This window comes from Nycticebus coucang, chromosome 15 (assembly GCF_027406575.1).
Source record: "Nycticebus coucang isolate mNycCou1 chromosome 15, mNycCou1.pri, whole genome shotgun sequence".
In the NCBI taxonomy this organism is placed as follows: Eukaryota; Metazoa; Chordata; class Mammalia; order Primates; family Lorisidae; genus Nycticebus; species Nycticebus coucang.
This window is the reverse complement of record NC_069794.1, coordinates 2,232,524-2,258,145: the sequence shown is the minus strand read 5'-3', so window position 1 is coordinate 2,258,145 and position 25,622 is coordinate 2,232,524. Positions and strand designations below refer to the sequence as shown.

At 49.0% G+C, this 25,622-nt stretch overlaps 1 protein-coding gene across 11 annotated transcripts in view; it reads left to right on the top strand.

Annotated features, from left to right (window-relative positions):
* ARHGEF7 (Rho guanine nucleotide exchange factor 7) overlaps window positions 1-25,622 on the top strand; it is a 151,548-nt gene that overhangs the window by 112,443 nt on the left and 13,483 nt on the right. For all 11 annotated transcript variants that reach the window (XM_053563068.1, XM_053563064.1, XM_053563063.1 and 8 more), the window contains 10 exons: window positions 1,778-1,900; window positions 6,963-7,101; window positions 7,928-7,987; window positions 8,674-8,820; window positions 11,201-11,287; window positions 14,233-14,311; window positions 14,488-14,627; window positions 16,732-16,956; window positions 20,386-20,479; window positions 23,647-23,736. In XM_053563068.1, the coding sequence (XP_053419043.1) occupies window positions 1,778-1,900; window positions 6,963-7,101; window positions 7,928-7,987; window positions 8,674-8,820; window positions 11,201-11,287; window positions 14,233-14,311; window positions 14,488-14,627; window positions 16,732-16,956; window positions 20,386-20,479; window positions 23,647-23,736 (1,184 nt within the window). The remainder of the gene's footprint in view (window positions 1-1,777; window positions 1,901-6,962; window positions 7,102-7,927; window positions 7,988-8,673; window positions 8,821-11,200; window positions 11,288-14,232; window positions 14,312-14,487; window positions 14,628-16,731; window positions 16,957-20,385; window positions 20,480-23,646; window positions 23,737-25,622) is intronic.

Here is a 25,622-nt window from a genome sequence, read left to right as displayed (position 1 = left end):
GCTGTGTGTTCCCTTCAGCCTGCCAGGGTGCAGCCAGGCACAGAGTCTGCTGGTGCCTTGACCTTAAACTTTCAGAACTGTGTGCAGTAAATTTCTGCAGTTTATAAATTACCCAACCTGAAGTGTTTTGTCACAGTGGCAGGGGACTAAGAATGCTCATTGGTGGGAGTGGCAGTCGCAGGGCCTGGGCCTCGTCCTGGAGCTGGTGGCAGTGTTGCCTCCCTCCGTTTTTGCCAGGCTCCCACCATCTGGTCCCGTCCCTGGCTGGGACCCTCCTGAGGAGGGGCTGTGTGGTAGGAGGCCTGTGCGTGCTCAGCCCTGACCCTATGGAGACAGGCTTGCAGGAGGAGGTTTGCACCTTGTTCTGGGCTGCCTTGCTGGGTTCCAGGCTCTGGGTTGTAGGGATTCCCAGGCCGTCCTTGTTCTGCACCTGTGTGAACCCGGCATTTCACACTCAGCTCCCTGTCTTTGCTTCTGAACTTAGCTGTCCTGTGTGGCCAGCCTGTTTCCTCCCTGTGCTGACGTGCGTGAGTCTGTCTGTCTGGATCCTCCTGTCTCCCGCTCTTTCTGCTGACCCCAATGAGAACTTTTCTGGGTTACTTCTGCTTATCTTCTTGGTTTTCTATATTAGGATCCTGTATAGTCCTGATGTGGAATGGCTTGCCCTGGTCTTGAAATTTTCTCTGCCTTTCCTATTAGTCCATTAATTGAGATTTTTTTCAGAACTTCATTATCTAAATTGCCTCTTGACTCTTCCAATTCTGCTGTCATTGTTTAATTTCTAAAAGCTCCTTAATTTTGTCATGAGTATCTTATTTTAATGGCAGCTTTTTTGTTCTTTGTGGACCCAGGGTCTTGTGTTTCACTCACTGTCAGTTGTGATTCTTTCTGGTAATTTTCTGCTCCCTGAGTGGTAACTGTCAAGTAGCTCCCTTTCACCTGCTGGTCCCATCCTGTTTCTGTCATTCCTACTAGATTTTGGTGTTGTTGATCCTTTTGTGCCTTGCTCTGCTTTAAGATTGGCACATTGCGACCACGGGGCTGCGACTGGGGAACCCTCGGTGTTAATATTTTGGTCACTTTTTCTCTGGTACTGGCTGGGAATCAGGCGGGCAGGAGCGTGTCAGGTGCAGGGAAGGTGGGTTAGGGCTCTTGTGGGCCCCTGCTTCTGGTTGTGTGATCCCCCGATTTTTTGGGAGGTGGCACGCTGCTGTGTGAGACACCACCTGGCTTGATGTCAGCCTCTGACTCCTCAGGCCACTGGGGGCCTTCCAGCGATGGTCCTGGTCACCTCTCCCTGTGTTCTTTTTGCTCTTGTGAGTTTATGCTTTCTGAACACTCTTACTGGTCACCATGATGGCAGGTCTGGGAGGAGGGGCTCTGTCTCCAGCCTCTCACCTGGAGTGCTGGTCTCAGTGCTACTTTGGTAGAAAACCTTACAAACCAGATAACCACTTTTGACAGTTCTCCTTATTATATGCATAATTTAAGGCTCCACAATACCTATTTTTCTCACTGTTCGAACGCACAGAAGTTTGTGGGTTTGTTGCTGTGCACAGGTCCTGGCAGTCTGGACACTGCAGAGGAGAACTTTGTAGCTGTGCTTCTTTCCAGGAGTGTTTTCTCCCTGTGAGATTATTCTGGGCTTTGGGCATCTTTTCTCCCAGATGGGGTACAGAAGGAGGTCTTTCCTACCTGGTGTTGTGTGACTCTCACTTGGCATTTTTCCACTGTCTATAAACTGATGACACTGTCCCTCTGTGCTGTGTGTCTGCAGGTTGCCTGAAGCTCAGCAGCGGGTTGGAGGCTGCTTTTTAAACCTGATGCCACAGATGAAGACCCTGTACCTCGCATATTGTGCCAATCACCCGTCTGCAGTGAACGTCCTCACGGAGCACAGGTCTGTCCACATCGGCACAGAACTGGAGGGAAGGTAGAAGCTCTGTGTCCGTCATCCAGTACGAGAACTGACAGTGTGAATATGCACTTGGTTGTTACCTGCGGATAGTTTTAATTAGTTCTTGTAAAAGAAAAGGTCTTGTGTGAAGTCTCCCTTCAGCCTGGAATGCTTTGGAGGGAGGCTGAAGGAACTTGTCAGTGGGTAGATTGTAGGCAGAACAGCAAGTTGTAGACCATTAGCTGTAGCTTTTCAACCTGAAACAAAATTGCAACAAGTGAAATTGAAGGTACAGGTTTTGGGCAAAGTTGATTTCCTGTTCTGTGAGCTGGAAGGAGCTGTTACTTGGTTACTTTGCTTGGCTGTTGGGGGCATTGAGGGCTGGGGTCAGGGACTGTGTCAGGAGACCCCGCAGATGGCTTGGGCTCAGAGCCTGAGTTTCTGCTTCTAAAGGGGACATGTTATTTTTCTAAATGTTTTAGAGAAAATTTCATGATTTCTCTCAAAAACAGCAGTCTCAAGATTTTTCAGAACTATAAATACAAAAAATAATTGGTTTAATAACATGGAGATAAATGCTGTTGTGCTTTGAAGTTGAAGTTTAGTTTCCTGCTAACTAAACATTTCAATTTAAAACTGAAGAACCCACCCTTCCTTGGTGAGCAGGTGTTGAGTGTTGCAGTGAGGCCCTACTGGGTTGAGTGTTGAGTGTTGCAGTGAGGCCCTACTGGGTCATGGGGTATCCTCGTAATGTATTGGAAGTGGCGCCAGGGAGGACTTGGCTTTGAGCCCTGATGCTGCCTCAGGCTCTGGCACCTTGGGCCGGCCTTGCTAGGTCTCTGGAGCTCAGCTCCCTTCACTAAAAGAACTTATCCCTAAGGTTATTACAAGCATTAAACAGAACAGGGACAAGTGAGTCAGATCACAGCAGACATGATAAATGCTCAATAAATGCACCTCATTTTGTTGCCATATATATATATATATATATATATATATATATTTTTTTTTTTTTTTTTAGAGAAATGACCTTGGGCTTTACCATTTCCTGGATATGCTCACATATTAAAGGATTAGAAGTTTTGAACTTGCCATTTATGTTAAAGCATCCCCAGTCCTGAAGTGAAGCAGCAGCCTGTAACACAGGGTGTTGGGTCCCAGGGCCGGAAACCGCAGCACACCCCGTTTGGGCCTTCTCTTTGTCACCCTTCTGGGAGTGAGGGCTGACTGAGCCATGTTTCTTCTTCAGAGCCCAAGCGTATTTTCAGTTATGTGCTATACCCTCTGCTCTGGGAGCTGATAAATTACCTGAAATGTCTACACAGAAGTACAATGGAGATACTAAATTTGCATCTCCAGAAATTCTATGAGAGTTATTGATGGAGCAGTGAGGGTGGCACGCAGAAAGCATGGGGAGTGTGGGAGTGCACCTGGAGACCTTCCCTCCGCCCCTTTGTTGGGGTGGAGGAATTGATCCTGGAGTGCACCTGGAGACCTTCCCGCCGCCCCTTTCTTGGGGTGGAGGAATTGATCCTGGGGTGCACCTGGAGACCTTCCCGCCGCCCCTTTCTTGGGGTGGAGGAATTGATCCTGGGGTGCACCTGGAGACCTTGCTGCCCCCCCTTTCTTGGGGTGGAGGAATTGATCCTGGGGTGCACCTGGAGACCTTCCCGCCCCCCCTTTCTTGGGGTGGAGGAATTGATCCTGGGGTGCACCTGGAGACCTTCCCGCCGCCCCTTTCTTGGGGTGGAGGAATTGATCCTGGGGTGCACCTGGAGACCTTCCCGCCCCCCCTTTCTTGGGGTGGAGGAATTGATCCTGGGGTGCACCTGGAGACCTTCCCGCCCCCCCTTTCTTGGGGTGGAGGAATTGATCCTGGGGTGCACCTGGAGACCTTCCCGCCCCCCTTTCTTGGGGTGGAGGAATTGATCCTGGGGTGCACCTGGAGACCTTCCCGCCCCCCCTTTCTTGGGATGGAGGAATTGATCCTGGGGTGCACCTGGAGACCTTCCCGCCCCCCCTTTCTTGGGGTGGAGGAATTGATCCTGGGGTGCACCTGGAGACCTTCCCGCCCCCCCTTTCTTGGGGTGGAGGAATTGATCCTGGGGTGCACCTGGAGACCTTCCCGCCCCCCCTTTCTTGGGGTGGAGGAATTGATCCTGGAGTGCACTTGGAGGGAAAGAAAGAGGGCAGGGTGGACACTTTGGGGGAAGAGTTTAGCCCAGTACGTTTCCTGTGGAAGTGAGGAGCTGTCCTAATAAAGATGACGTTGAAAGTGGCTGAAACCGTTCAAGTTTCCCTAGTGTTAAGACTTTGCAGAGACATTTCTGTGCGCTGTGCTGTGTTCATCCTCCTCTCTAATGACAGTGTCATGTCTGAGTTGTTGCATTTTCTCAAAAGAACCAGAGGAAAAAATTCAGGTGAGGTTTTGAGGTGGGAGAGTGTCTGTGTGTCCTACGTGTAGCCACCTGAGGTGGCAGAGTGGGCACACAGAAGCTGTACTCTCAACCATCCTTACCAGTCGCCATGGCACTGGGTCTGGGAGAGGAAGGTCCCTTGGAGCTGATGGGGGGCACAGTCAGTGTGTGCTCTCTTGAGGTCCCCAAGTCTGGAGCTCCCACCTGCCTGCCCTAAGTCATGTCCCTGTCCCAAAGCATGAGCAGGTGACTTGACTGTGATTCCATGTGGCTGCTGGCTTCTTCTAGTGCCCCTGGGTTTATATAGGGTGCTCAGTATGTGACCTTTTCCCTGCTTCCCTGCATTAGTCCCTGCCTTAAGCTCTCGTGCCTATGGGCATAGTATCCTGGTTTTACGCTCTAGAGCAGTGGTTCTCAACCTGTGGGTTGCCCACAGGAACTGTATTAAAGGGCCGCAGCATTGGAGTAATTTTCTAAGGACTGTTTATGTGAAATGTTGAAGTCACAGTCTTACCTGCAGCAGTGGAGTCCTTGTTGTCTCAGTTTTAAGTTGTGAGTGTAATTCTTGGGGTGGATGCAGAGCCCCACTCCACGGGGTCTCACCCGTGTGCCCCCTTTGCATTGTTGTTGTGGTGGATACCTGGACTTGGGTGCACCATCCAGTCTGTAAAAACTGGTTCTCCGTGGCAGTTTGTTGCTGTCTGCTTGACTCCGTTGTCCTCTTTTGTGGCCTCTTGCAGCCTGCGGTGCCCCCGACTGAGTGTGAAGGGCCTTGCTGTGCGAGGCTGCTGGTGCTGAGAGGAACGGAGGTGAAAGAGCTGTGGTTTGTTGAAATAGCCGTGACTGGCTGTCTTGTTTTATATGGCACTAAAATTTTTTAAATATTGCAAAGTGAAACTAAAACAGTGGTCTATAAAAATTCATAAAATTATTTTTCTTCCTTAACTGTGTCTATGTTCTAGCATTATTGAATATCAAAAGTAACTTCTGCTTGCAAAATTTTTGCTTTTTAGGTCTTAAGAGCTTTTTGGGGGAGAGGTAGTGAAAAGGGCATCCTGCTTGGTTTAGCTCATTGTTCTCTGTTTATAACTGTGGTTAGGAAATAGTACATGTAACCCAGAGGTACAAATAAGGATCAGGATAGATTGTTTTTCTTGGTGGAAAAGGCCCTGCATGTGTTACACTGAAAGGATTGAAGTAAGCTGTGAGTATCATGAAGGTTTGTTCAGCACCTTCAGAACCGTTGGCAAAGTCCTCCTGCTCATGCTTCAGGGACAGAGAACGAGGAGCGGAACCTTCTGAATAAGGACCTTGAGTGAGTGGGGGTGCCAGGGAGCAAGGCAGTGTGGCTGTGGTGTCAGGGCACGCCTGGTCTGTGCAGGCTGGGGCTGACTTTGCTGGGGTTGTCATCTACACTACATTCAAAATGGTGTGTGTGTCCCCCCTACCTGCAGCAGTGTCAGGGGCATGAATGTATAAAGCATCTATCTAGGCCAGGCATGGTGGCTTACGCCTGTAATCCCAGCACTTGGGAGGCTATGAGGATTGCCTGAGCTCACAAGTTCAAGACCAGCCTGAGCCAGAGCAAGACCTTATCTGTAAAACTAGCCAGGCATTGTGGCAGGTGCCTGTAGTCCCAGCTGCTCGGGAGACTAAGGCAGGAGGATCACTTGAGCCCAAGAGTTTGAGGTTGCTGTGAGCTGTGACACTACGGTACTCTATAGAGGGCGACATAGTGAGACTTATTAATAAATAAATAAAAATAAAAAAATAAAGCATCTATCTAGTGTCAGCATGGCAAGTGGTCATATCACTGTACCTCTCTGCCCTCCATCCTGGTGTTCTGCTGTCCTGGACTCGCGTCCCCATTGAGAAAGTTGATGCTGAGGAAGGCAGAGGGTGTCCCCATGTGGGAGATGATGGTAGATGTGGGACCATGCACTCAGCGCCGTTCACGTCAGGGCGGTATTCAGAGTGAGCAGGGTGTCTACAGCAGGGTCCTGGAGTTGGCACCAGGCTTGGTGTGCACAGTGCAGCAAGTGTTAGCACAGAGTTGTAGACACAGATGCACACGTGTTCCCAGAGACATGCACGTCCGGAAGTGTCCTGTTTCTGTGCTGGCACAGCAGAACCTCACAGCTGACACCCCCCTACCCCACACCTCCCCACTGACCACCTCAAGTTGACCTAATTTTCATAGATGCAACACGCACCTTGTACACATCTGAGTGCAGCAAGCCTAGTTCCTTACGATGACCACCACTGTATGGAGATGAGTTTGTCACAGTCCCCTGGGAGTCAACTCGCAGAGGTTCTGCTGTAATTATAGAACCGTATACAGATCCCAGAGCACATGTTCACCCTTGGACATGTCCCTCACTGTGGACAGGCTGATGGCCTCCAGTGGAGGTGTTCTGTGTTGTGCTTACTTTTGTGGCTCCCCAGGAGCAGTGTAGGCCCTTTGGGGCTTCTCTGTGGTGTGTGGACACATCCAGGCCATGCCCACATGGACATGGGTGTGATAGCTGAAACCTGCCCAGGGATAAGGGCAGCGCTCGGGACACATGTCCTGGCTGCCCTGTGGCGCTCACAGCGTCCTGCTGCTTCTCTGATGTACATCTTCTCTCCGGCTGTGCTGCGCTGCCCAGTGAGGAGCTGGGGGAGTTCATGGAGGCGAGAGGTGCCAGCAGCCCTGGGATCCTTGTGCTGACCACAGGCCTCAGCAAGCCTTTCCTGCGCCTGGACAAGTACCCCACCCTGCTCAAGGAGCTCGAGAGGCACATGGAGGTACTGCCCGCCACACTGCTGCTCGGGGCCTGCCCCACTCGGCCGTGACAGACGTTGTTATTAGTGATTCTTCTTAGAGCCCCAAAAGACGATTCTTCTTAGAGCCCCAAAAGACTTCACCTAGAGTTTATAGCGTAGTGGACTTTCAGGATGATTTTGTTGACTATTAAGGTTTTTCCCCTTCCCCGTCCCTACAGAAAAGCATCTGCTCTTCCTCTCCCTTCCCTCACCTGCTATTGCTGACGGAAAAGTGGCCTGAAGCTGGAAAACAAAAGCCGATTTCCAGATGGCATTGAGGTGTCATAGCAGGAACATTAAGCTACAAACAACAAGTGCACAAGTTGCAGAGTAACGATGCAGGAAGGGCCGTGTAACCAATGGGTTTGCTTGTCTTACTCATGCAGTGGCAGGTTGCAGGCCTGGCAGGAATCGGATTGAAGGGACTCTCCTGCCTGGGGTGGGCAGACCTCTCCTGTAGTGGGCAGGCACTGAGATCTTCATAGTTGCTCAGCTCTGGGTTCTGGTGCAGGAGCAGCCAGAGGCCACACGTGATCCCTGGGTGAGGCCATTTCAGTGAAACTAGAGGGACCGGACAGCACTGGTTTGCTCATGCTCTTTGGCTGTTCTGTCCTAAAGTATTTTCCTCAAGTCCATTGACTGAATGACTCTCTTAAAGGGTAAGAAATGGTGCTTTAAGGGTGACTTTTAAAAAGGACATGTTAAGGGGCTGAAAAGTGTTAGCAAAGTTTCTGGCTGGTCTATAGAAAGTGCTTTTTTAAGAAAAACTTCATCATGAAAGCTAACAATGTGCTGCTTTTATTCCAAGGATTATCACACCGACAGACAAGACATCCAGAAGTCCATGACTGCCTTCAAAAACCTTTCAGTAAGTGGTTAAGCATGTTGTGTTTGCTTTTTTTCAGAGATTGTTATGGCAAATGAAGGTGGGAGAATTAATCAACTGAAAAAGTTAGATAATAAAAAGTGTGCATGTGAATTCAGGGTTTACTCGAGTAAAATAAGAACCAGTGCATAGTAGGCATTGCCTGGCTGGTAAGTGAACTCCAGAACGATGATCCAGTGATTATTTAAACTTAAGAAAACACAACATAACTGATGTTAGAGCATGTTAAAATTATTTAAAACATTTTTTTTGACCTGTCCCCATGGTATCTGTGGTGCTTCCCGTGAGACAGGGTGCTGGTGTTGCCTGGTCACCTGCCCCGTGCGGCCTCGTTCGTGGTCAGGCTCTCTCTGCCCTTCTCCCTTTGCTCAGTCTTCTGTATTCTAACAAAACCAGACTGAAAGTATTTTTCTTGTCCACTTTACATTTTTCTTTGTTGAAGTGGCCCAATCTGCTGTATTTTTCTAAAGCAGTGTTCAGTATTCCAGAGCAGTTGTGTGTGTTCTCTTAATTTCATACAATTAAGCAAATCATTCAATAGATCATCTGTCTAAGAAATAAGATACAAATCAGTAATTATCTTAAGAAGAAGTGAGATACAAAGCAATGTGGCTAGAACATAAAATTTTAGAGTCTGTCTGTTTGCAGTGTTGTTCTGTGTGTCTCAGGCCCAGTGTCAAGAAGTCCGGAAGAGGAAAGAGCTTGAGCTGCAGATCCTGACAGAAGCCATCCGGAACTGGGAGGGGGATGACATTAAAACCTTGGGCAACGTCATCTACATGTCCCAGGTCCTGATCCAGTGTGCGGGGAGTGAGGTACGGCAGCCTCAGTGCACACCCCACATGTGCTCAGCCCACACTTAGGGTCTCACAATGCGAGACTTTAAAAGCAATTTAAAGCAGGGACAAAATGTAGTAGGAATTCTGTCTTACATCATAATTATATGAAAGAGACTGCATATATTCGAGGGGCTTAGAGCTGAGTATGAGTCAGTTTTGACCCAGCTGACATTAGCTGGTTCAGAGACGTGTGAGCTGAGGTAAGGTGTCCAGGCAGGACTCCGGGAATCCTGTGTGCAGATGTGTGCCAGAGTGAGCCAGCTGGTGCTGTCCAGGCAGGACTCCGGGAATCCTGTGTGCAGATGTGTGCCGGAGCGAGCGAGCCGGTGCTGTCCAGGCAGGACTCTGGGAATCCTGTGTGCAGATGTGTGCCAGAGTGAGCCAGCTGGTGCTGTCCAGGCAGGACTCCGGGAACCCTGTGTGCGGATGTGTGCCGGAGCGAGCGAGCCGATGCTGTCCAGGCAGGACTCCGGGAACCCTGTGTGCAGATGTGCACCGGAGCGAGCCAGCTGGTGCTGTCCAGGCAGGACTCCGGAACCCTGTGTGCAGATGTGTGCCTGAGCGAGCGAGCCAGTGCTGTCTAGGCAGGACTCCGGAACCCTGTGTATGGATGTGTGCCGGAGTGAGCCAGCCGGTGCTGTCCAGGCAGGACTCCGGAACCCTGTGTGCGGATGTGTGCCTGAGCGAGCCAGTCGGTGCCGTCCAGGCACGACTCCGGGAACCCTGTGTGCGGATGTGTGCCGGAGCCAGCTGGTGCTGTGCAGGCAGTTCCTGTCAGGGACATGCTGTGTTCTTGGTCGGGGTCATTATACTTTTCCGTTACTGTACACTAGTTGGCAATTGATTATGGGAATTTGGTTTAAATGTGAGATCAAATCCTATGTTTCTGACCCCCACACACAGTGAAAACTGAGCCATGTGTTTCACACTTTGCCTTAGTATACATTCATTGGGTCACTAAGCAGATACTGCTTTTTGAATTTTATTACACCTTTCCAAAAAATGATTAACATGACCACAATGTCCTGATAGCCTGTTTTTGAACATGAAACTCTTCTGATAAGAAACTGAAGTTTAAGACTCAGCAATGTAGGTTCCTATAAAATTTTGAAATATCACACCCTTATTTCCTAAAGTCTTGTAGTTTGGTTAACATAAGAAACATGACTTTCCTTATTTACAACCTCCCAAACCCCTAGATCTGTCCAGAAGCAGTTATTTCTTAATAATGCTCTTTTAAATTTTATTTAAAATAATTTGTGGAAACTCCAAAATGTGCTCTTTGTAATACAAGAGCTATATGATGTTGCAGGTGCTACTCCAGAAATGATTCAGTTACTGGAAAGATGGGTGGAGCAGGTTTCCTTTATGACAGATTCCTTGGAGCCTCTACTCTGAGTCCTCCCTCCAGGGAGAGGATAGAGAGCAGTGAATGGTTCTCAGTCCTGCCTCTGATGGGTAGAAGCTCTGTGTCAGGGCACTCTGCCTGGGCCCAGCGTTCTGAGGTGTGTGCTCAGCGCCCTGGCTTCTCTTGTGAGGGCCGTGGTTTGACTGTAATGTGAAAAGGGACTGCCTGACATTGCTCAGCTTCTTTTTAGATTCTTGGGAATTTCTTTTAGTTGTGGTCTCTTTGGCCCTTTTTTTTGCTACCTTGTTTAAGCAAATGATTTTTAATATTTAAGTAATGTTTTTAAGTCTTTAAACCTGGCAAAGTTTGTGGGATGGATGAAACAACATTGAATTGACATTGGGTGGTCTAGGGAAATGCCAGAAATTAGTAATAGGTCAACATTGACTTTAAAGATTTGCCCTCTCCTTCCTCTAACTTAGAGACTACACTTGTCTCTCCTCCCCACTAAAACTTCTCAGGTTCCTTTTCTCTAAACCACAAGAAAATTTTAGATTAACTAAAAATAGTTACTGGCAGGGCTGTACTTCACCAAATTTTTTTTTTTTTTGAGACTGAGTCTTACTTTGTCACTCTCAGTAGAGTGTGTGGTATCATAGCTCACAGCAACCTCCAGCTCTTGGGCTTAAGTGATTCACTTGGGTTTGAACCTGCCACCTCTGGCATATGGGGCCAGTGCCCTACTCCTTTGAGCCACAGGTGCTGCCCAGCAATCCACTTTTTACCTAAATGGTAAAACTTTCTCTTAATCATACATTAAGATTTAACGCAGAATTTATCATAAGTTTGTTTCCATTTAATTTATCTAATAAAATTTAATAGAAATACCTAAAGAGGAAATACAGTACACTGTTTCATAGGGCCTAATATAAGGTATGTATTTGTACTTAACATTTTTAAGTAGATGTTTTTAAAAAGTTAATTGTATTTGTTTTCTTTTTCTATTAGGAAAAAAATGAAAGATATCTTCTGCTCTTCCCAAATATCCTGCTGATGCTGTCTGCCAGTCCTAGGATGAGCGGTTTCATCTATCAGGTAAATGGTACTGGCTTTGCCTCCTGGTAGGTGTGCGTCACTGCACGTGTGGCAGTGTCACGTGAGGAACATGGCGCGTGTGGATATGGACATACGGTGCCTCTAAGGACACAGACTACTGTGATGCAGAGGAGTCCCTGTCATTGACACGTTATTTTGTGCAAAGTGTCTTACTTCTCTGAGCTGTAGTTTTCTTTTCTGCACAGTGGGTTGGGTGACGTGAGAAGCTGTGGGCTGGCTGCAGTACCCCAAGTACACCAGATTTAAGGAGTAATGTGATGGTTTAGGCTTTTTATATTTTAATCATTTCATTGCTTTTCTTTGAGAAACTGTAACTGCTGATTTGAGGAGGAAATGCAAGGAATGGGTGGGGTTCTCTTTTTTTTTTTTTTGGAGATAGTGTCTCACTCTGCTGCTGTCCAGAAAAATTGATTGTTGTGGCATAACAGCTCACAGCAACCTTTAACTCCTGGGTTCAAGCTATCCTCTTGCCTCAGCTTCCCGAGTAGCTGGGACTAAAGGCACTCTCCACAAAGCTTTGCTAGTTTTTCTATTTTTAGTAGAGACAGGGTCTTGCTTTTATTCAGGTTGGTCTTGAACTCCTGATCTCAAGCAGTCTGCCTGCCTTTGCCTCCCAGAATGCCAAGATTACAGGTGTGAGCCACCATGTCTGACCCAAGGGGGAATTGTTTTCTCTTGCTATACTTAATTTATAATGGCAAATATCAAGTAGCTTACGTAGTTTTCTGTATGTTTAACAGATGCTCTGGGCAGGTGTTATTTTTCTTTCAAGTTAGAGAAGCTCATACTCTTTCTATCAGCTTTCTGAAGATGAACCAGTCAGCAGATGCCACTGCCCAGGAGCTGCCCTGTGTCCCCTGAGCTGTGTCTCTTTCCAGCATGTGTCATCTGTGTTGTCCCAGCAAAACCTCGTGGCCCTTTGTACCTCTGTGGAAGGTTTTGTCTGCCACCAGAGAAGATCATTATTCCCAAAGCAGCACTGTAATATTGCTGAAGCCGCTGTGTACCGATGAACTCAGGAAAGCCAGGCTTTCACTTTTGAGACCCTGCCGAGGAGACCCTATCTGTGGCTGAGACAGCACCACGAGGGTTCCTCCCACAGTGGCAGCTGCCCTGGGTTGACCTGAGTCCTTTCCCGTCACTCTCTGGCTTTGTGTTCTATCCCTTGGGTCTCCTTTGGTTGGTTGAAGACAGAGTCCTCTGGAGGGGAGGAGGTGACCACTGAGGACTCCTTAGGTCCCTGCCTGCGATGCTGGTCCCCAGTAGGGTTTGCCATAGATGTGTTGACCTGCCCCTGGGACCTCATCCCATGAACAGGGTTTTATCTTCATGTTCCCAGCACTATTTGCTGGGAGGTTTTTCTCTGAGTGTAGAGACTGTCTCATCCATATGAATTTCTGCTATTAGAACCCTGGCTTTGAGGGCTGTCAAACATGCTAGTCTGAGCGGTGCATGGTGTGAGGGTGGCAGGGTCAGCAGCTGGGCGGTACACTGGTGTGAGGGCGGCAGAGTCAGCTGCTGAGCGGTGCCTGGTGTCAGGGCGCGGGGTCAGCTGCTGAGCGGTGCACTGGTGTGAGGGCGTGGGGTCAGCTGCTGAGCGGTGCACTGGTGTGAGGGCAGCGGGGTCAGCTGCTGAGCGGTGCACTGGTGCGAGGGCGGTGGGGTCAGCTGCTGAGCAGTGCACTGGTGTGAGGGCGGCGGCGTCAGCAACTGTCACGAAGCTCTGCTGCAGGACTTCTCAGCTGTAGAAACGTACCTGTGTGCTGTGACTCTGAGGATGGCTTGCGCAGTGTGAGCATTTCTCAAGTACACTTGACCACATCCATGTCTTGTCTGCCGGGCCCCAGATAGGATCTCAGTCTTGGCGCTGCTCATGGTATGGCCCTGGCAGGGGAATGCCCTGTGCCCTGCAGATTGTGGGCAGCCTCTGCGGCCAGGCTGTGACACTGGCACATGTCCTTGGTGGGAGCGCATTCTGCTCCTGGTGGGAAGTGTGGCTTTTGAAGTCCCCATAGCGTCCTGCCTCTAGGCTGACCAGTGGTTCCCCCTAATCCCTGTAACAAGCTTTATCTGAAGACTGGGCTGGCTGCTGTGTGCCGTGGTCGTGTCAGCGGGGTGTGTTACCTGTGTTTGTTGACGGTGGTGGTGTCAGCGGGGCGTGTTACCTGTGTTGACGGTGGTGGTGTCAGCGGGGCGTGTTACCTGTGTTGACGGTGGTGGTGTCAGCGGGGCGTGTTACCTGTGTTGACGGTGGTGGTGTCAGCGGGTTGTGTTACCTGTGTTGACGGTGGTGGTGTCAGCGGGGTGTGTTACCTGTGTTGACGGTGGTGGTGTCAGCGGGGTGTGTTACCTGTGTTGACGGTGGTGGTGTCAGCGGGGTGTGTTACCTGTGTTGATGGTGGTGGTCAGTCTGCATCTCCCTTCGCGGGCCCTCCATTCACAGGGCCTGTGTTGCTCACTGTCCTCCTTTTTCGGGGGTGTGGTGGTGGATTTGTCCACCGCTTTCTACTCGGTGTGTGACAGCACGATGACGTCTTCTCTGTCTGGTAGACTACAAAGTGTGACCATCTGTTCCTGTGCTGGCCTTAAATGCCACCTTGTTCTGCCTTCAAACTTGGGAGTTTCCTCTGCATTTCCTCATGGGGCAAATTCTTACTTCTTTTCTGTGAAGTCATTTAAAACAGCTGCTGTGTGCTCTAGTTTTTGGATCCAGATGTGTAGTGTTTGTGCTTAGAGCAGCCCATCAGACTAGCTCTTCTGTTCTGCCGTGGGGCTCTGTACTTTCTTGCCAGTTCAGCATCTTAACTGTTGGCAAGTTGGCAGTTCCTTTGCTATTTCGAAAATTATTTAATATTTACTTTATTAATGGTACCTTCTTTACCAGGAGAGCCCTGACTGTTTCTTTTGGGGGGGCTGTTTTTTAGGGGAAGCTACCAACCACAGGAATGACAATCACGAAGCTCGAGGACAATGAAAGTCACAGAAATGCATTCGAAATATCAGGTGATGGGGCGGAACCGCGTGAGTGCTGTCCTGGGGAGGGTGTGGTGGCCTCGTGTGCGGGTGCTCGCAGTGTGTTCAGAAGGCGGCGTTCAGGCACTGCTGAGTGACCCTCTGTCTGTGCATGTGAGCCCCCCCTGCCTGTGTTGCTACTGGGCTGTTTTGTTCCTACCCTTTAGGGAGCATGATCGAGCGGATCTTGGTGTCCTGCAGCAACCAGCAAGATCTGCACGAGTGGGTGGACCACCTGCAGAAGCAGACCAAGGTCACGTCTGCAGGGAACCCCACTGTGAAGCCGCACTCCGTGCCCTCCCACACCGTAAGGCCCTCGCGCTGCCTCCTTCCAGACTAAACAGTGGTGTCGGGTGGAGCGGTCCATAAGAGATTGGTGCTTTAAAGCTTTATTGATATTTCGGTCAAAAATGCGAAATAATAGCTTCTTATTATTCTTTGCAAATATTTAGTCTTCTCCGTCTTAATAGTGAACTGATTCATCATGATCATTCCTTTGAAACAGCCCTGAATTATGTGATCTTGTATGGAACCCAGGGACAGTGGGTAGGAAGCTGCCTCTGCTCACAGTGGCCCTGGACGCATAATGGGGGTGGGCTGGGGAGGGTTATGCTCAGCCCCCTAGAACCACTACTCCTAGATGACTTTTCTGTGAATTTTAACTGTATTTATTATGTTTCACTTAAGAAAGCAACAAATCATCACAGTGATTGGGGACAAATTCATGTTGATGGCATTAAATTACAACTTTTACTCATTACTTTAATTGTAAGACTTTTTTATCTTTTATTTAGAGTAGGTCAGCTGCTCTTCAGAGTTTAAACCCCTCTGTACTGGTGTTCTGTGCTTGAGAAATTGGCATGTGTAGTATTTCAATATTATCTTTATCAAGTAGCACTGACAAATTGGGCAGACCTTTTAAAAAAAGAATTACAGTTTTGTGTTCATTTTTAGTCTGCAGATTTTCCTCATCCCTCTTTCTTGGGTTATTAGGATGTTTCTGCTACGTACCTCATTTTTCACTTTGTCATCCTTCCCGTTAAAGTTTCACCTTAGGGAGAGTTGCTGTAGGGGCGTTCTGATTAGGGTTGTGTGATTTCACTCCATTCTTGTAGAAGTTTAGAGATTAAAACCACTCTTTTGCTTTTGGTAACATTGTATTTTGAATGACTGCCATTTGTATCTTCTCCATTCTACAAACACTGAAGACGCTTAGCTTTCAAGGAACCAGTTTATCCCAAGGACATAGCCATGAGTGTGCCTGGGGGTATTATAAGGAGCCATGGTGGAACTAGATTATCCAGGGGTGTAGGTGTGCCTGTGGGTGTTATAAGGAGCCGTACGATGCTTTTTCATTCAGATTTTCAATTACACTCTGAAAGTCAACCTTATTAGAATGTCACTTTAAATAGGGAACTTTTCTCTGTGGCTGGGTCCTGCATCTCAGCATTTGTTGTCATGTTCTCTGGTGACCAGGAAGGTGCCCTTCAGTGGGGAAGGCACTGCACCACCTCCTGTTTGACGTGTTCTGCGTTGTTGGGAGTTTCTCTTACGGGGTCTGTTCTCTGGGATCCAGCTGTATGCAGCTTAAACCGCATTCCAGTTTAGGAGAGAACACACCTCTTTTGACTTTTTCAAGTATGGAAAAATGAACTCAAACATTTCTTACTTATGACATTATTGCTAGCAGTGGGCTTTACATAATGTTATACATCTGGAAGTTACTTAGTTTGGAAGAGATTCTTTTGTGGTAGATGCTGGCATGACATGGGCCGCTTGCTCGCCCCACGCTGGGCGAGCATGACCCCAGGAGCTTGCATTCCTCTGGGGACTGGCAGTTCTCCGTGAAGAGCAGCGAGTGAACAGTTCTGGCTCTGCAGGTCCCTGTCACAGCTGTCCTTTCTTTGCCTTATAACACGGAAGCAGTTGTGGAGAGGAGAGACCTGCTCATGTGCCAGGAAAACTTTTTTTTTGAAACAGACCTTCAGACCTAGGAATCAGGCCCCAGGTTTGACCCAGTGGTGAACAGCACTTGGCTGGGAGGATTTCCATCCCTTGTAGCCATGTTCCCCACACAGGGAATGCCTGTTCTCTTATAAAATTTTTATATGCTAGGGAAGTATGTGTCCCCAAGTGTTATTCTGTACAGATAAATGTGGCCAGCGGAGCATCTGCATATCAGTCATAGTAGAGAACTGTGCCTCCTGGCTGGTGCAGACACTGTGGGGAGTTCCATGCTCTGCCTGGAGGCTTGCTGTTGAAACTTGACTGCTAAAGGTCAGGGATTCAGTAGAAGTGACACTGGGGCTTATTTCACTTGGCATATTTTTAAGAACGGGGTCAAGTGTCCATCAAAGTGCCCCTTTTGCAGTGAGCATGCAGACTCTCACATTCTGTCTCTGCCCTTCCAGCTTCCCTCCCACTCGGTCACTCCGTCCAGCAAGCACGCGGACAGCAAGCCTGCACCACTGACGCCTGCCTACCACACGCTCCCCCACCCCTCCCACCACGGCACCCCGCACACCACCATCAACTGGGGGCCCCTGGAGCCTCCAAAAACTCCCAAGCCTTGGAGCCTGAGCTGCCTGCGGCCTGCACCTCCACTCCGGCCCTCAGCTGCTCTCTGCTACAAGGAGGTGAGGTCCTTTAGCCACTCAAACAGCCACACGACAGCGTGCATCATTGGCATGTGTGGTGTGTCAGGTTGGTCCTTTCGCACAGAACCAGGCAGGGACTCACTGCTTTAGAGCTGTGAAGGAGTTGCCTGTCTCTGCCTGTCATTCACTCTGCTGGGCAGGTGTGTGTAGTGTCCCACTGCACACTGCACCTGTCTGTGCTAGGCTGACCTGAGGAATGCCACTGGGGCCTGGACCTGGGAGGAGGCTGAGCCTGATGTGGCTTTATAGTTTGTGAGGGTGTCACCTTATTTCTGCATACTATTCTCTTGCACCGAGCACTACGTTTTGTCCCCAGAAGCCATTTGAAATGAAAAGAACATTTACAAACAAAAATGAAAAATTATTTAAGGCAGCTCCTGTCTTTGACGTGTGGGAAATCATGATGTAGTCTGCGTTTCTCTCCGTTCTGATCCAATATTTCTATGTTCATTATGATAGTTAAAATCTTATTTCTACCCACAAAGAAGTGTGCACAGTTTCACACACCTTCACCTAAACTGATTCCATGAGAATTATGTTCCAAGAAGTATTTTCACTTGAAGGAGCTGGTCATTGAGTGTAGTTTTCATAAGAATGAGTGGTTGTGAGTGTGATTGTGACTGTGTGGTTATGGCTAGAAATGTGAGAACGAGTGTGGTGTGTGAGGACAGGTGTGGTTCTGAGTGGGAGTGAGTATAGTGATGAGTGTGAGGATGGGAGGAGCAGGGTGTGTGAGGATGGGTGTGGTTCTGAGCCTGTACACAGAAACAAGTTGAATGTGAGTGGCAGCGTGTGTGTAGACGTGAGTCAGCGTGAGATGAACGTGTTTGGGCGTGAGCTAGAGCGTGCAAGGGTGTTACAGGCATGCATGTAGTTGTGCATGTGAGCAGGTGTGTCAGCACACTTGGTGAGTGTAAGATGGTGTGGGCCCTCGAAGTGCCGTGAAGGGCTGCACTTGTCTGTGAGCTGGGCCACCCCTCGAGGTTCCTGCACACAGCACCAAGGATTTAACCTCACGGGAAAGTGCCCTGTAGGAAATTATAACCAGTACTTCCCATTTTTTTGTTCTTGCTGAATTTCATTTTATTGTAGACACCTTTCTTGTTCATGTGTTCAAGTCAGATTTTTTTGATCACGGGAGGTTATTGAAGAGTATGGGTGTTCTTTGATGTGTTGGTTAGTGTGTGCAGTGTGAAGAGAAAGCTAGATCCTACAGGCAAGGGCTGGCCAAGGTGGATTGACCAGGGAAGAAGACTGGGCAGAGCTGTTAGGAGCGGCAAGGGCGAGGAGAGGCCTTGAGGTCAGCACAGTCTGATTTTGCTGACTCTGGCTACAGTGGCTTTGCTGGACTCCTCCTGATTGTCCATTATTGCTGAGTGCCTCCAGGCAGTAGTGGAAAGTCACCTGACAGAGTGGATGACAGGAAAGGAGGCTCCAAGTGCCGGCCTGCAGCCCCCGTGCTGGCATGGCCCCTGGAGGGAGTGTGCTGGCCGGGAGTGGTGTGAAGGCAGGTGCGCCTGAGCAGGGCAGGCTGGCTTGTCCCAAGTCCTTGTCTCTGCCTTGAGTTAGGGAAGCTGTAGGGCATGTGTGTGTTTCTTTTGAGCTGATTTCTGCTGCACTTCTAAGAGCTGCTAAAATTGTTATTTTTACAGAAAAAAATCTTAAAAGATAAATTTAAATCAAGCATTGCTCTGGTTCAGGGCAGCTCATTACCAAGCTCTGTGGGGGCCTGGGTCCCCACAACCTTCGTGGAGCTCAGTTATGAGGGCGTTGAAACTCAGACTCATTTATCTCAAGTGAAATAACCAATGGGAGTCCGTGAAAGGTGTACACTATGGCTAGTGACATCTAGCCAGGGCAGCAGTGGGCCCTTCTCCCCAGGGTCTCTTTAATTCAGTCAAAAATCATCAATCACATTGACAACATAAAGCATAAAATTAATTTTAGTTATTCAAAGCAAAGTGCCCCAAGTAATCATAAACAATCAGAAGAAGGTAAACAAAAGAAGGAGAATTATGCAGGTACATCATGTGATTACAACACACACTTTACAAACGGGGGTGGGGAACGTGGTGGCTGAACTTTCCTAACTCACTTCTGTGATTCCCATCTGTGCCTGGGCAGGATCAGGTGATAGTAACAGTTGCTAAGCATTCCATTCTCAGCTACACAATACCAATTGGGCTGTCTGTAGCTTCTGAAGGGCAGAATCCTGGACTCTGGTCAGACACTGACCAGAACGCTAGCCCTGAGATGCCGGTGCCAGTGTCCTGTCTCTGAGGCTCCTTGGAGTTCCTCCACCCTCCAAAAACACCTGGCCTGAGCCACACTGCAAACCTAACTCCCAAGGAACCCATCTCCTCTTCTGAGCCCTGGTTTCTCATCATCAGGTTCAGGGATGGTTTATGTTAGGGAAGTGTCACAGAGTTGGCTGTTTTGATACAGTTGGGACCTGAGCTGCCCTGCTGAGTTTTGTCTTGTTCACTTAGTTTCCTTTTGACTTCGCACTTTAAAAGAAGATGTGCTCCAGAGGTGAGTGTGGGCATGCCCCGTGGACAGCTCTACACTGGTGTGGCTGTGCACCAAGGAGCAGCCAGCGCCAGTCCCGTTGGTGTGTCTGTCCTCTGCACTCCCGCCAGGGAGTGTCACTCACATTCTCTTCTCTCTTGAGATTTTGGAACTTTTCCTATAGTTAAGACTCTTTGGCTGGGTGCAGTGGCTCACTCCTGTAATCCTAACACTCTGGGAGGCCAAGGCAGGCTGATTGGCTAAGCTCACAGGTTCAAGACCAGCCTGAGTCAGAATGCGACCTTGTCTCTAAATAAAAGAAATAACCAGGTGTTGTGGCAGGCACCTGTAGTTCCAGCTACTCAGGAGGCTGAAGCAAGAGGATCGCTTGAGCCCAAGAGTTTGAGGTTGCTGTGAGCTATGAAGCCACAGCACTGTACTGAGGGTGACAAAGTGAGACTGTCTCCAAAAAAAAAAAAAAAAAAAAATTCCAAAAAAGACTTGGTCTTTTTACTTGTCTCTTTAAAAAGTAGCCTTAGCTTCCTCCTGCCTTTCTAGTTAGCTGCAGACTGTGGGTCTGCTGCAGAGTGCAGGAGCTTGTCACCCGCATGTGTGCAAGTCAGCTACCGGCCACTCGTGTCCTCTGCAGACACCACCAGTCTGCCTGCTGGCAGCACACCTGTTGTGGGATCCAGGTATGTCAGCCGGTGAATGACACTGAAAATGCCCTGTTGATTTTAAATGAATGTTCAGCAGCTGATGGAAGTCAGAGTCTGAGAGGAGTGGGGGCTCCACGGTGCTCCTGGTGATCTTGCATCTCACAGCTTCGCCATGGCCCTTCTTGATAGGCGGTGAACATGCTGTCTGCATTACAGCAGCGTTTCTTCTCTCTTTCCCTAGGACCTTAGTAAGAGTCCTAAGACGATGAAGAAGCTGCTTCCTAAGCGCAAACCTGAGCGGAAGCCTTCAGACGAGGAGTTTGCGCTGCGGAAGAGTGAGTGCTGGGCGGGGAGGCACCTTCTTGTCTGCCCCCCCACAGTGGGCCAGGGAGCAGGTTGGTGGCTCTGTGCAGACTTGAGACGGATGTGGGGTCCACACCGTGGGGCAGTGGGGCAGTGAGAGGGTGCAGCTGCTGTGTGTGCGCAGGTGGGCAGCAACGGTGCCTGCGTGTCAGCACTGATGTCTGGGCCTGAGCCCAGGGTTCGCCTGCTGCTTTCCCGAGGTGCTCTGCGCCCACCAGTGCTGCCTGGTTTTCCATGTCAGTGGCTCCTACCACACTGTTTTCTTGCTGGGACTCTCTTTCCTGTGAGACGGAGGTGTTTGCTTGTCACTGTGTCTGAGGCTGAGGTGGTGTGTGGCCCACTCTAAGTGTCCCACACTGCCACTCACAGTGAGGCTCTCTGCTAGTGGGCATATGGTAGCTTCAGAGGGACTACAGTTGTTTCTAGAAGACGTGACTAGAAAGATTCCTGCCCTGCCCTGTGTCTCCCACTGTCTGGGCCTTCCCCAGGGTGACTGCTAGGAGGGTGCTGTGAACAGGTGCTTCGGGCCGGCTGGCACTGAGGGACGGTGCTGGCTGGGGTGGTGAGGTGGCCGTGACGCTGTCACGGTGTCTGTTCACTGCTCCTCTGCCCCTCTGCCCCTCTGAGCCTGCCCTGTTCTTCCCATCACTTCACTTCCTCCAACCTCAGGATGGGGTCATCAGGCTGGGAGGAGAGACCTGTGTCAGGTTGTCCTCCTCTTCACTGTACCCATCGGGGACCTGGGGGATCTGTTTCCACCAGAGGCTTGTGGGAAAGATGTTCCAGCCAGCACCACCCTCTAGGGAAGTGGCAGAGTGGCCCAGTGCCACGAATTTGACACTGCACCCCATCTGGGCTCTGGGGAGGGCTCGGCAAGAGGACAGGTCAGCTTCTGGACCATGTCAGCGCCTTCCTTCTCAACCTCGTCTCTGATGCTGTGGCAGCAGGCATCATGCATGGAGCCCTCCGCTCAGCTGCTCAGGTCCCTGACTCCAAGGCAGTACACTCCAGAGTTCCTCCTGAGCTGGAGTAGGCCTGGGCCTTAGCAGCAAGACCTGGGCTGGGCCTGGATGCTTGGTGTCCCCCAACTAGCTGGTGCTGCTCTTTTAACTCAGGGTCCCTGACTTGGGCTGCCTAGCCGCCTCCTTCCATAAGCTTTGTCTCGACACTGTCTGTGTGATGAGCTGGGGTTGGGTCCTGGCTTCCTTCTGTTGACACTTGCACAGGTTCATGTGTTGGGACAAGGGACATGGCAGAGGTTGAAAGAAAACTGTCCTCATTCAGCCTGCATTTTAGGAGAAAGAGCTCGACAAGGAACCACACAAGAGGGTGACTGAGTGTGTGGGCTGTGGGGGGCGTTGGTCAGGGCATGGAGAGCAGAGATGTGGGCTGAGGAAGCAGGTGAGCTGAGTCTGGGCAGACTCTGCCTTGGGGTGTGTTTAGGGGACATGGAGGGCTTGTTCCTCAGGCCCACCCCTGTGGAGTGAGAATGACTCAGATGCCTTGAATACCGGCCGCCATGGCCCTGTTTGGAGGATAGAGAGCAGAGTGGAAGCAGCTAGCGGGGTGGGGGGGGGGGTGATCATGGCCCCTTGTGAGGGAGGAGGAGCCCAGAGGGTGGGCAGGTGCTCAGGTGGGCAACCTGACACGTGGTTCTAATCCTGGGGAAGTTTGGAGCCAGTGGCAAAAGCTTCAAGTGTTCTCAGAGCTCAAGTGCAGTTCAAGCATGAGGTTGTGTAGGCGTAGGGGACAAGAGATGGGGGGCCTGGGGCAGACAGTAGGTCAGGGAGGAATTTGAAGGCCGTTCGCTCAGTGTGGACTGGGAAAAGGTTGTGTCAGTAGTGTCTCCTGCACAGGAAGTGCAGAGTAATGGTCAGGTTATAATCTTTTAAGTTATGTTAATCTTTATGACATTCATAATCCAGGAAATCTCTAGTTTGTGAAATGGTTGGTGCTGTGTAGAAAATGTGGCTGTCGTCTGGTCAGTGCGCTTCCCTTGACCTTTGGTGGTGAGGAGTCCATCAGCAGTGGCTGCCGGACAGTGGGAGCAGCGTCCTTCCGTCCTCCTGCATCTTTCCCTGCACTGTGCAATGGAGTTGTAACAGCAGCTGGATGGAGGGAGCAGGGAACGGCCAACCTGTGCACGCTGCTGTACTTCCTGCCGTGCGTGGGTCCAGCTGTTAAACTTACCTTTCTTACCTTTCCCAGAAGAGGCCTATGAGATTCTGGACCCCAATTAGTGAAATCACACCTCTTTCTTTTAAGCTTTTAGGACTTTAAATACTTGATCTGGGTTATTAAATTATGTAGCTATAAATATTTTAGCCTTCTATTCTTTGCACTTTTTTTGTTAAAATAAGCCTTTAAAAATATAAATAAAATCTTAGAAAATATACAAACAGAAAAATAACAAATAATAGTTTGCTCGCAGGATCAACTATGAGCCGTGTGTGTGACTGTTACTCAGCACCGGCCGGTCATGAGGTGCAGCTGGGCTCCTGCCCTGGGTGCTGACTTCTGGAGGACTGTGCTCAGGGCCTAGGTCTCTAGGTGAAGTGGGGCTGTGTTCAGGGAGCCCACCGTTTAAGGAAGAGCTCTGGGCTGGGCTTCATGACTGCCTGAGATTAAATTCCAAGTGCGATTTTGTGGGTCAGGGAATGTTTCCCTCAGAGGCTTTTGGTGAGGACAGCGGGCTGCCGTTCTGGACAGTCATGCCTGGTTTCACTCCACTGTCCACATCAGCGGAGGAGGTCAGTCTGAGTTTTGTCAGGCTGGTGTGTGAAAACATGAATGAACATGTTATTTAAAATTCTATTTCTTGCTTCAGTGGAACTGAGCTGACTGTTTTTCTTGTTTATTCTCTGGCCGTTTCCCAATTTGAGGGATACTGTTTTATGGATTAGTAGGATGGCCTCTGTAAGTTGGGGTATTAGCACTTTGCCAGATACTTTGCAGATAAAATACATTTAAAAAATGAAAACCACTTTTAAATATTACTGTTTTTAAATACTTAGAAAATGGTTATGAGAAAGTAGAAGGAGGGGTTATTGTCACTGTCCCTCTTGGCCGAGCTGATGGCTGTGCCCATCTGGTCAGTCCTGCTCAGGACTGGATTTGAGTGTCATGTGTCTCTTGACAGGCACCGCTGCTTTGGAGGAAGACGCTCAGATTCTGAAGGTCATTGAAGCTTACTGCACAAGCGCCAAAACGCGGCAGACGCTCAACTCAAGTAAGTTTCCCTGTGATGTCCTGGGAATTGGGGTGTTTTATTCTGTTTGTTTCAAGTGACAGTGTGAAGGGAACCGTTCTGTGGCCTCTTGTGGTTGGTCAGCCTTACTCTTCCCTGTGAGGGCATCAGGCGTGAAGCAGGTGGCCGGCTGCCTGAGTTGAGGGCATAGGTGTGACCTTCTAGAAACGTTTGTTAGGAAATATTTAGATATCAGGTACAGCCAGAATTCATAAAAGTTCTGCTCAGAGAGGGTTTGTTTAGAAAGCAGTGGAAGATTAGTGCCTTTGTTTCAGCTGTTTGAACTATTGATGTGTGATATTGAGATTTTTTAAAAATCTGCTTATTGTTGTCCAAAATAAACCTAGAATTAGGCTTCATTTAGCCTTTTTTTTTTTTTTTTTAGAACAATGACTTCTTTTTCCCTTAATTTTCAGAAGTTAACAACCAATCTGCTCAGTAGATTTCAGAACCACAAAGCCCACCTGTGTCTTCTGTGCAGTGTCCGTGTGTGGACTGGAAAGCGGCTTTTCCCTGGATCTTCCCAGCCCCTGGTGTCGCAGTGCACGGTCTGCAGGAGGGCCCCTCTGCTGCGCCTGTGCCCAGCGGGCTCGCGGTCATGCCGCCTGACGCGCAGGAGGACACAGCTTGGTGGTTTTTCCTTTTTCTTTTTTTTTTTAAGAGGTGGCTGATTGATATTTTACTTCAGCATAAAACCTGGGGTCTGTTAGGCTTTAACATCTGGTATTTTTCCCACCTGGACTTTGGGCAGATAGTTTACCTCCCCTTTCATTGTCGTCATCTGCAGTGTGGTGGTTTGAATTAGCATCATGTCTTATTTTAAACTAATGTTGAAGGAAAAGGGCTTTACTTGCTTTAGCTTTTGTCAAAGATGACATCTGTGAAGGTAGGCTGGCAGGGTTAAATTCCAGGTAGAATCTGTGGATCATCTAGAAACACTTTCTTGTTACCATTTCTAGTACTGTGACATTAAGACTTTTTGCCAAGGGTCAGTACTGTCTTGCTTTGGTGGAAATACCTATTTGTAGTAACTGCTCAGCACAATAGGAAGGAAATGAAAAGGCCAGGGTGAAGTATCAAAATGTGGAATAAGATCTGTATAATGAAGTAATAATTTATAATCACAAATTATTGTGATTCAAGGTATTACATGTTCATAATCTGACAGTGATTATATTTTAAGTTACAGGCTATAAGAAACGGCCATAGGGTTTTGGATTGAATTGAAATTTTTTTTTTTTTGACAGAGTCTCACTTTGACGCCCTCCGTAGAGTGCTGTGGCATCACAGCTCACAGCAACCTCAAACTCGTGGGCTCAAGTGATTCTCTTGCCTTAGCCTCCCTAATAGCTGGGACTATAGGTGCCTGCCACAACATCTAGCTATTTTTTTGTTTAGCAGGCCCAGGCCAGCTTTGAACCCACCAGCCCCAGAGCATGTAGCTGGCACCCTAGCCACTGAGCTATGGGTGCTCCTGAATTGAAAATGTTCTAAGTCATCTAAATTTCAGTTACTTAAAATAAAATTTTTAAACTCAGCAGTCTCAAGTAAACAGACCAGATTCATTTGGCCTTCTGTGTCCATGGGCTCTGCACCTGCTGATCAAACCAATCATAGATGAAAAAATATTTGAGAAGAAAAAAAGTAATGCAGCAATAGAATAACACAGATACAAAGTCAGTACAGTATACTAGCCATTTACACAGCTCTTCCACTGGGGTAGGTGTCACTGGTGGTCTAGAGACGCAGCACGTGGGAGGATGTGTGTGGGCTACGTGTAAACACTGGGCCATTTTATACCAGGGACTTGAGCAGCTCCCTTGACTTCTGGTGTCCAAGTATCTAGTGTGTCACAGTGCAGGCCACGT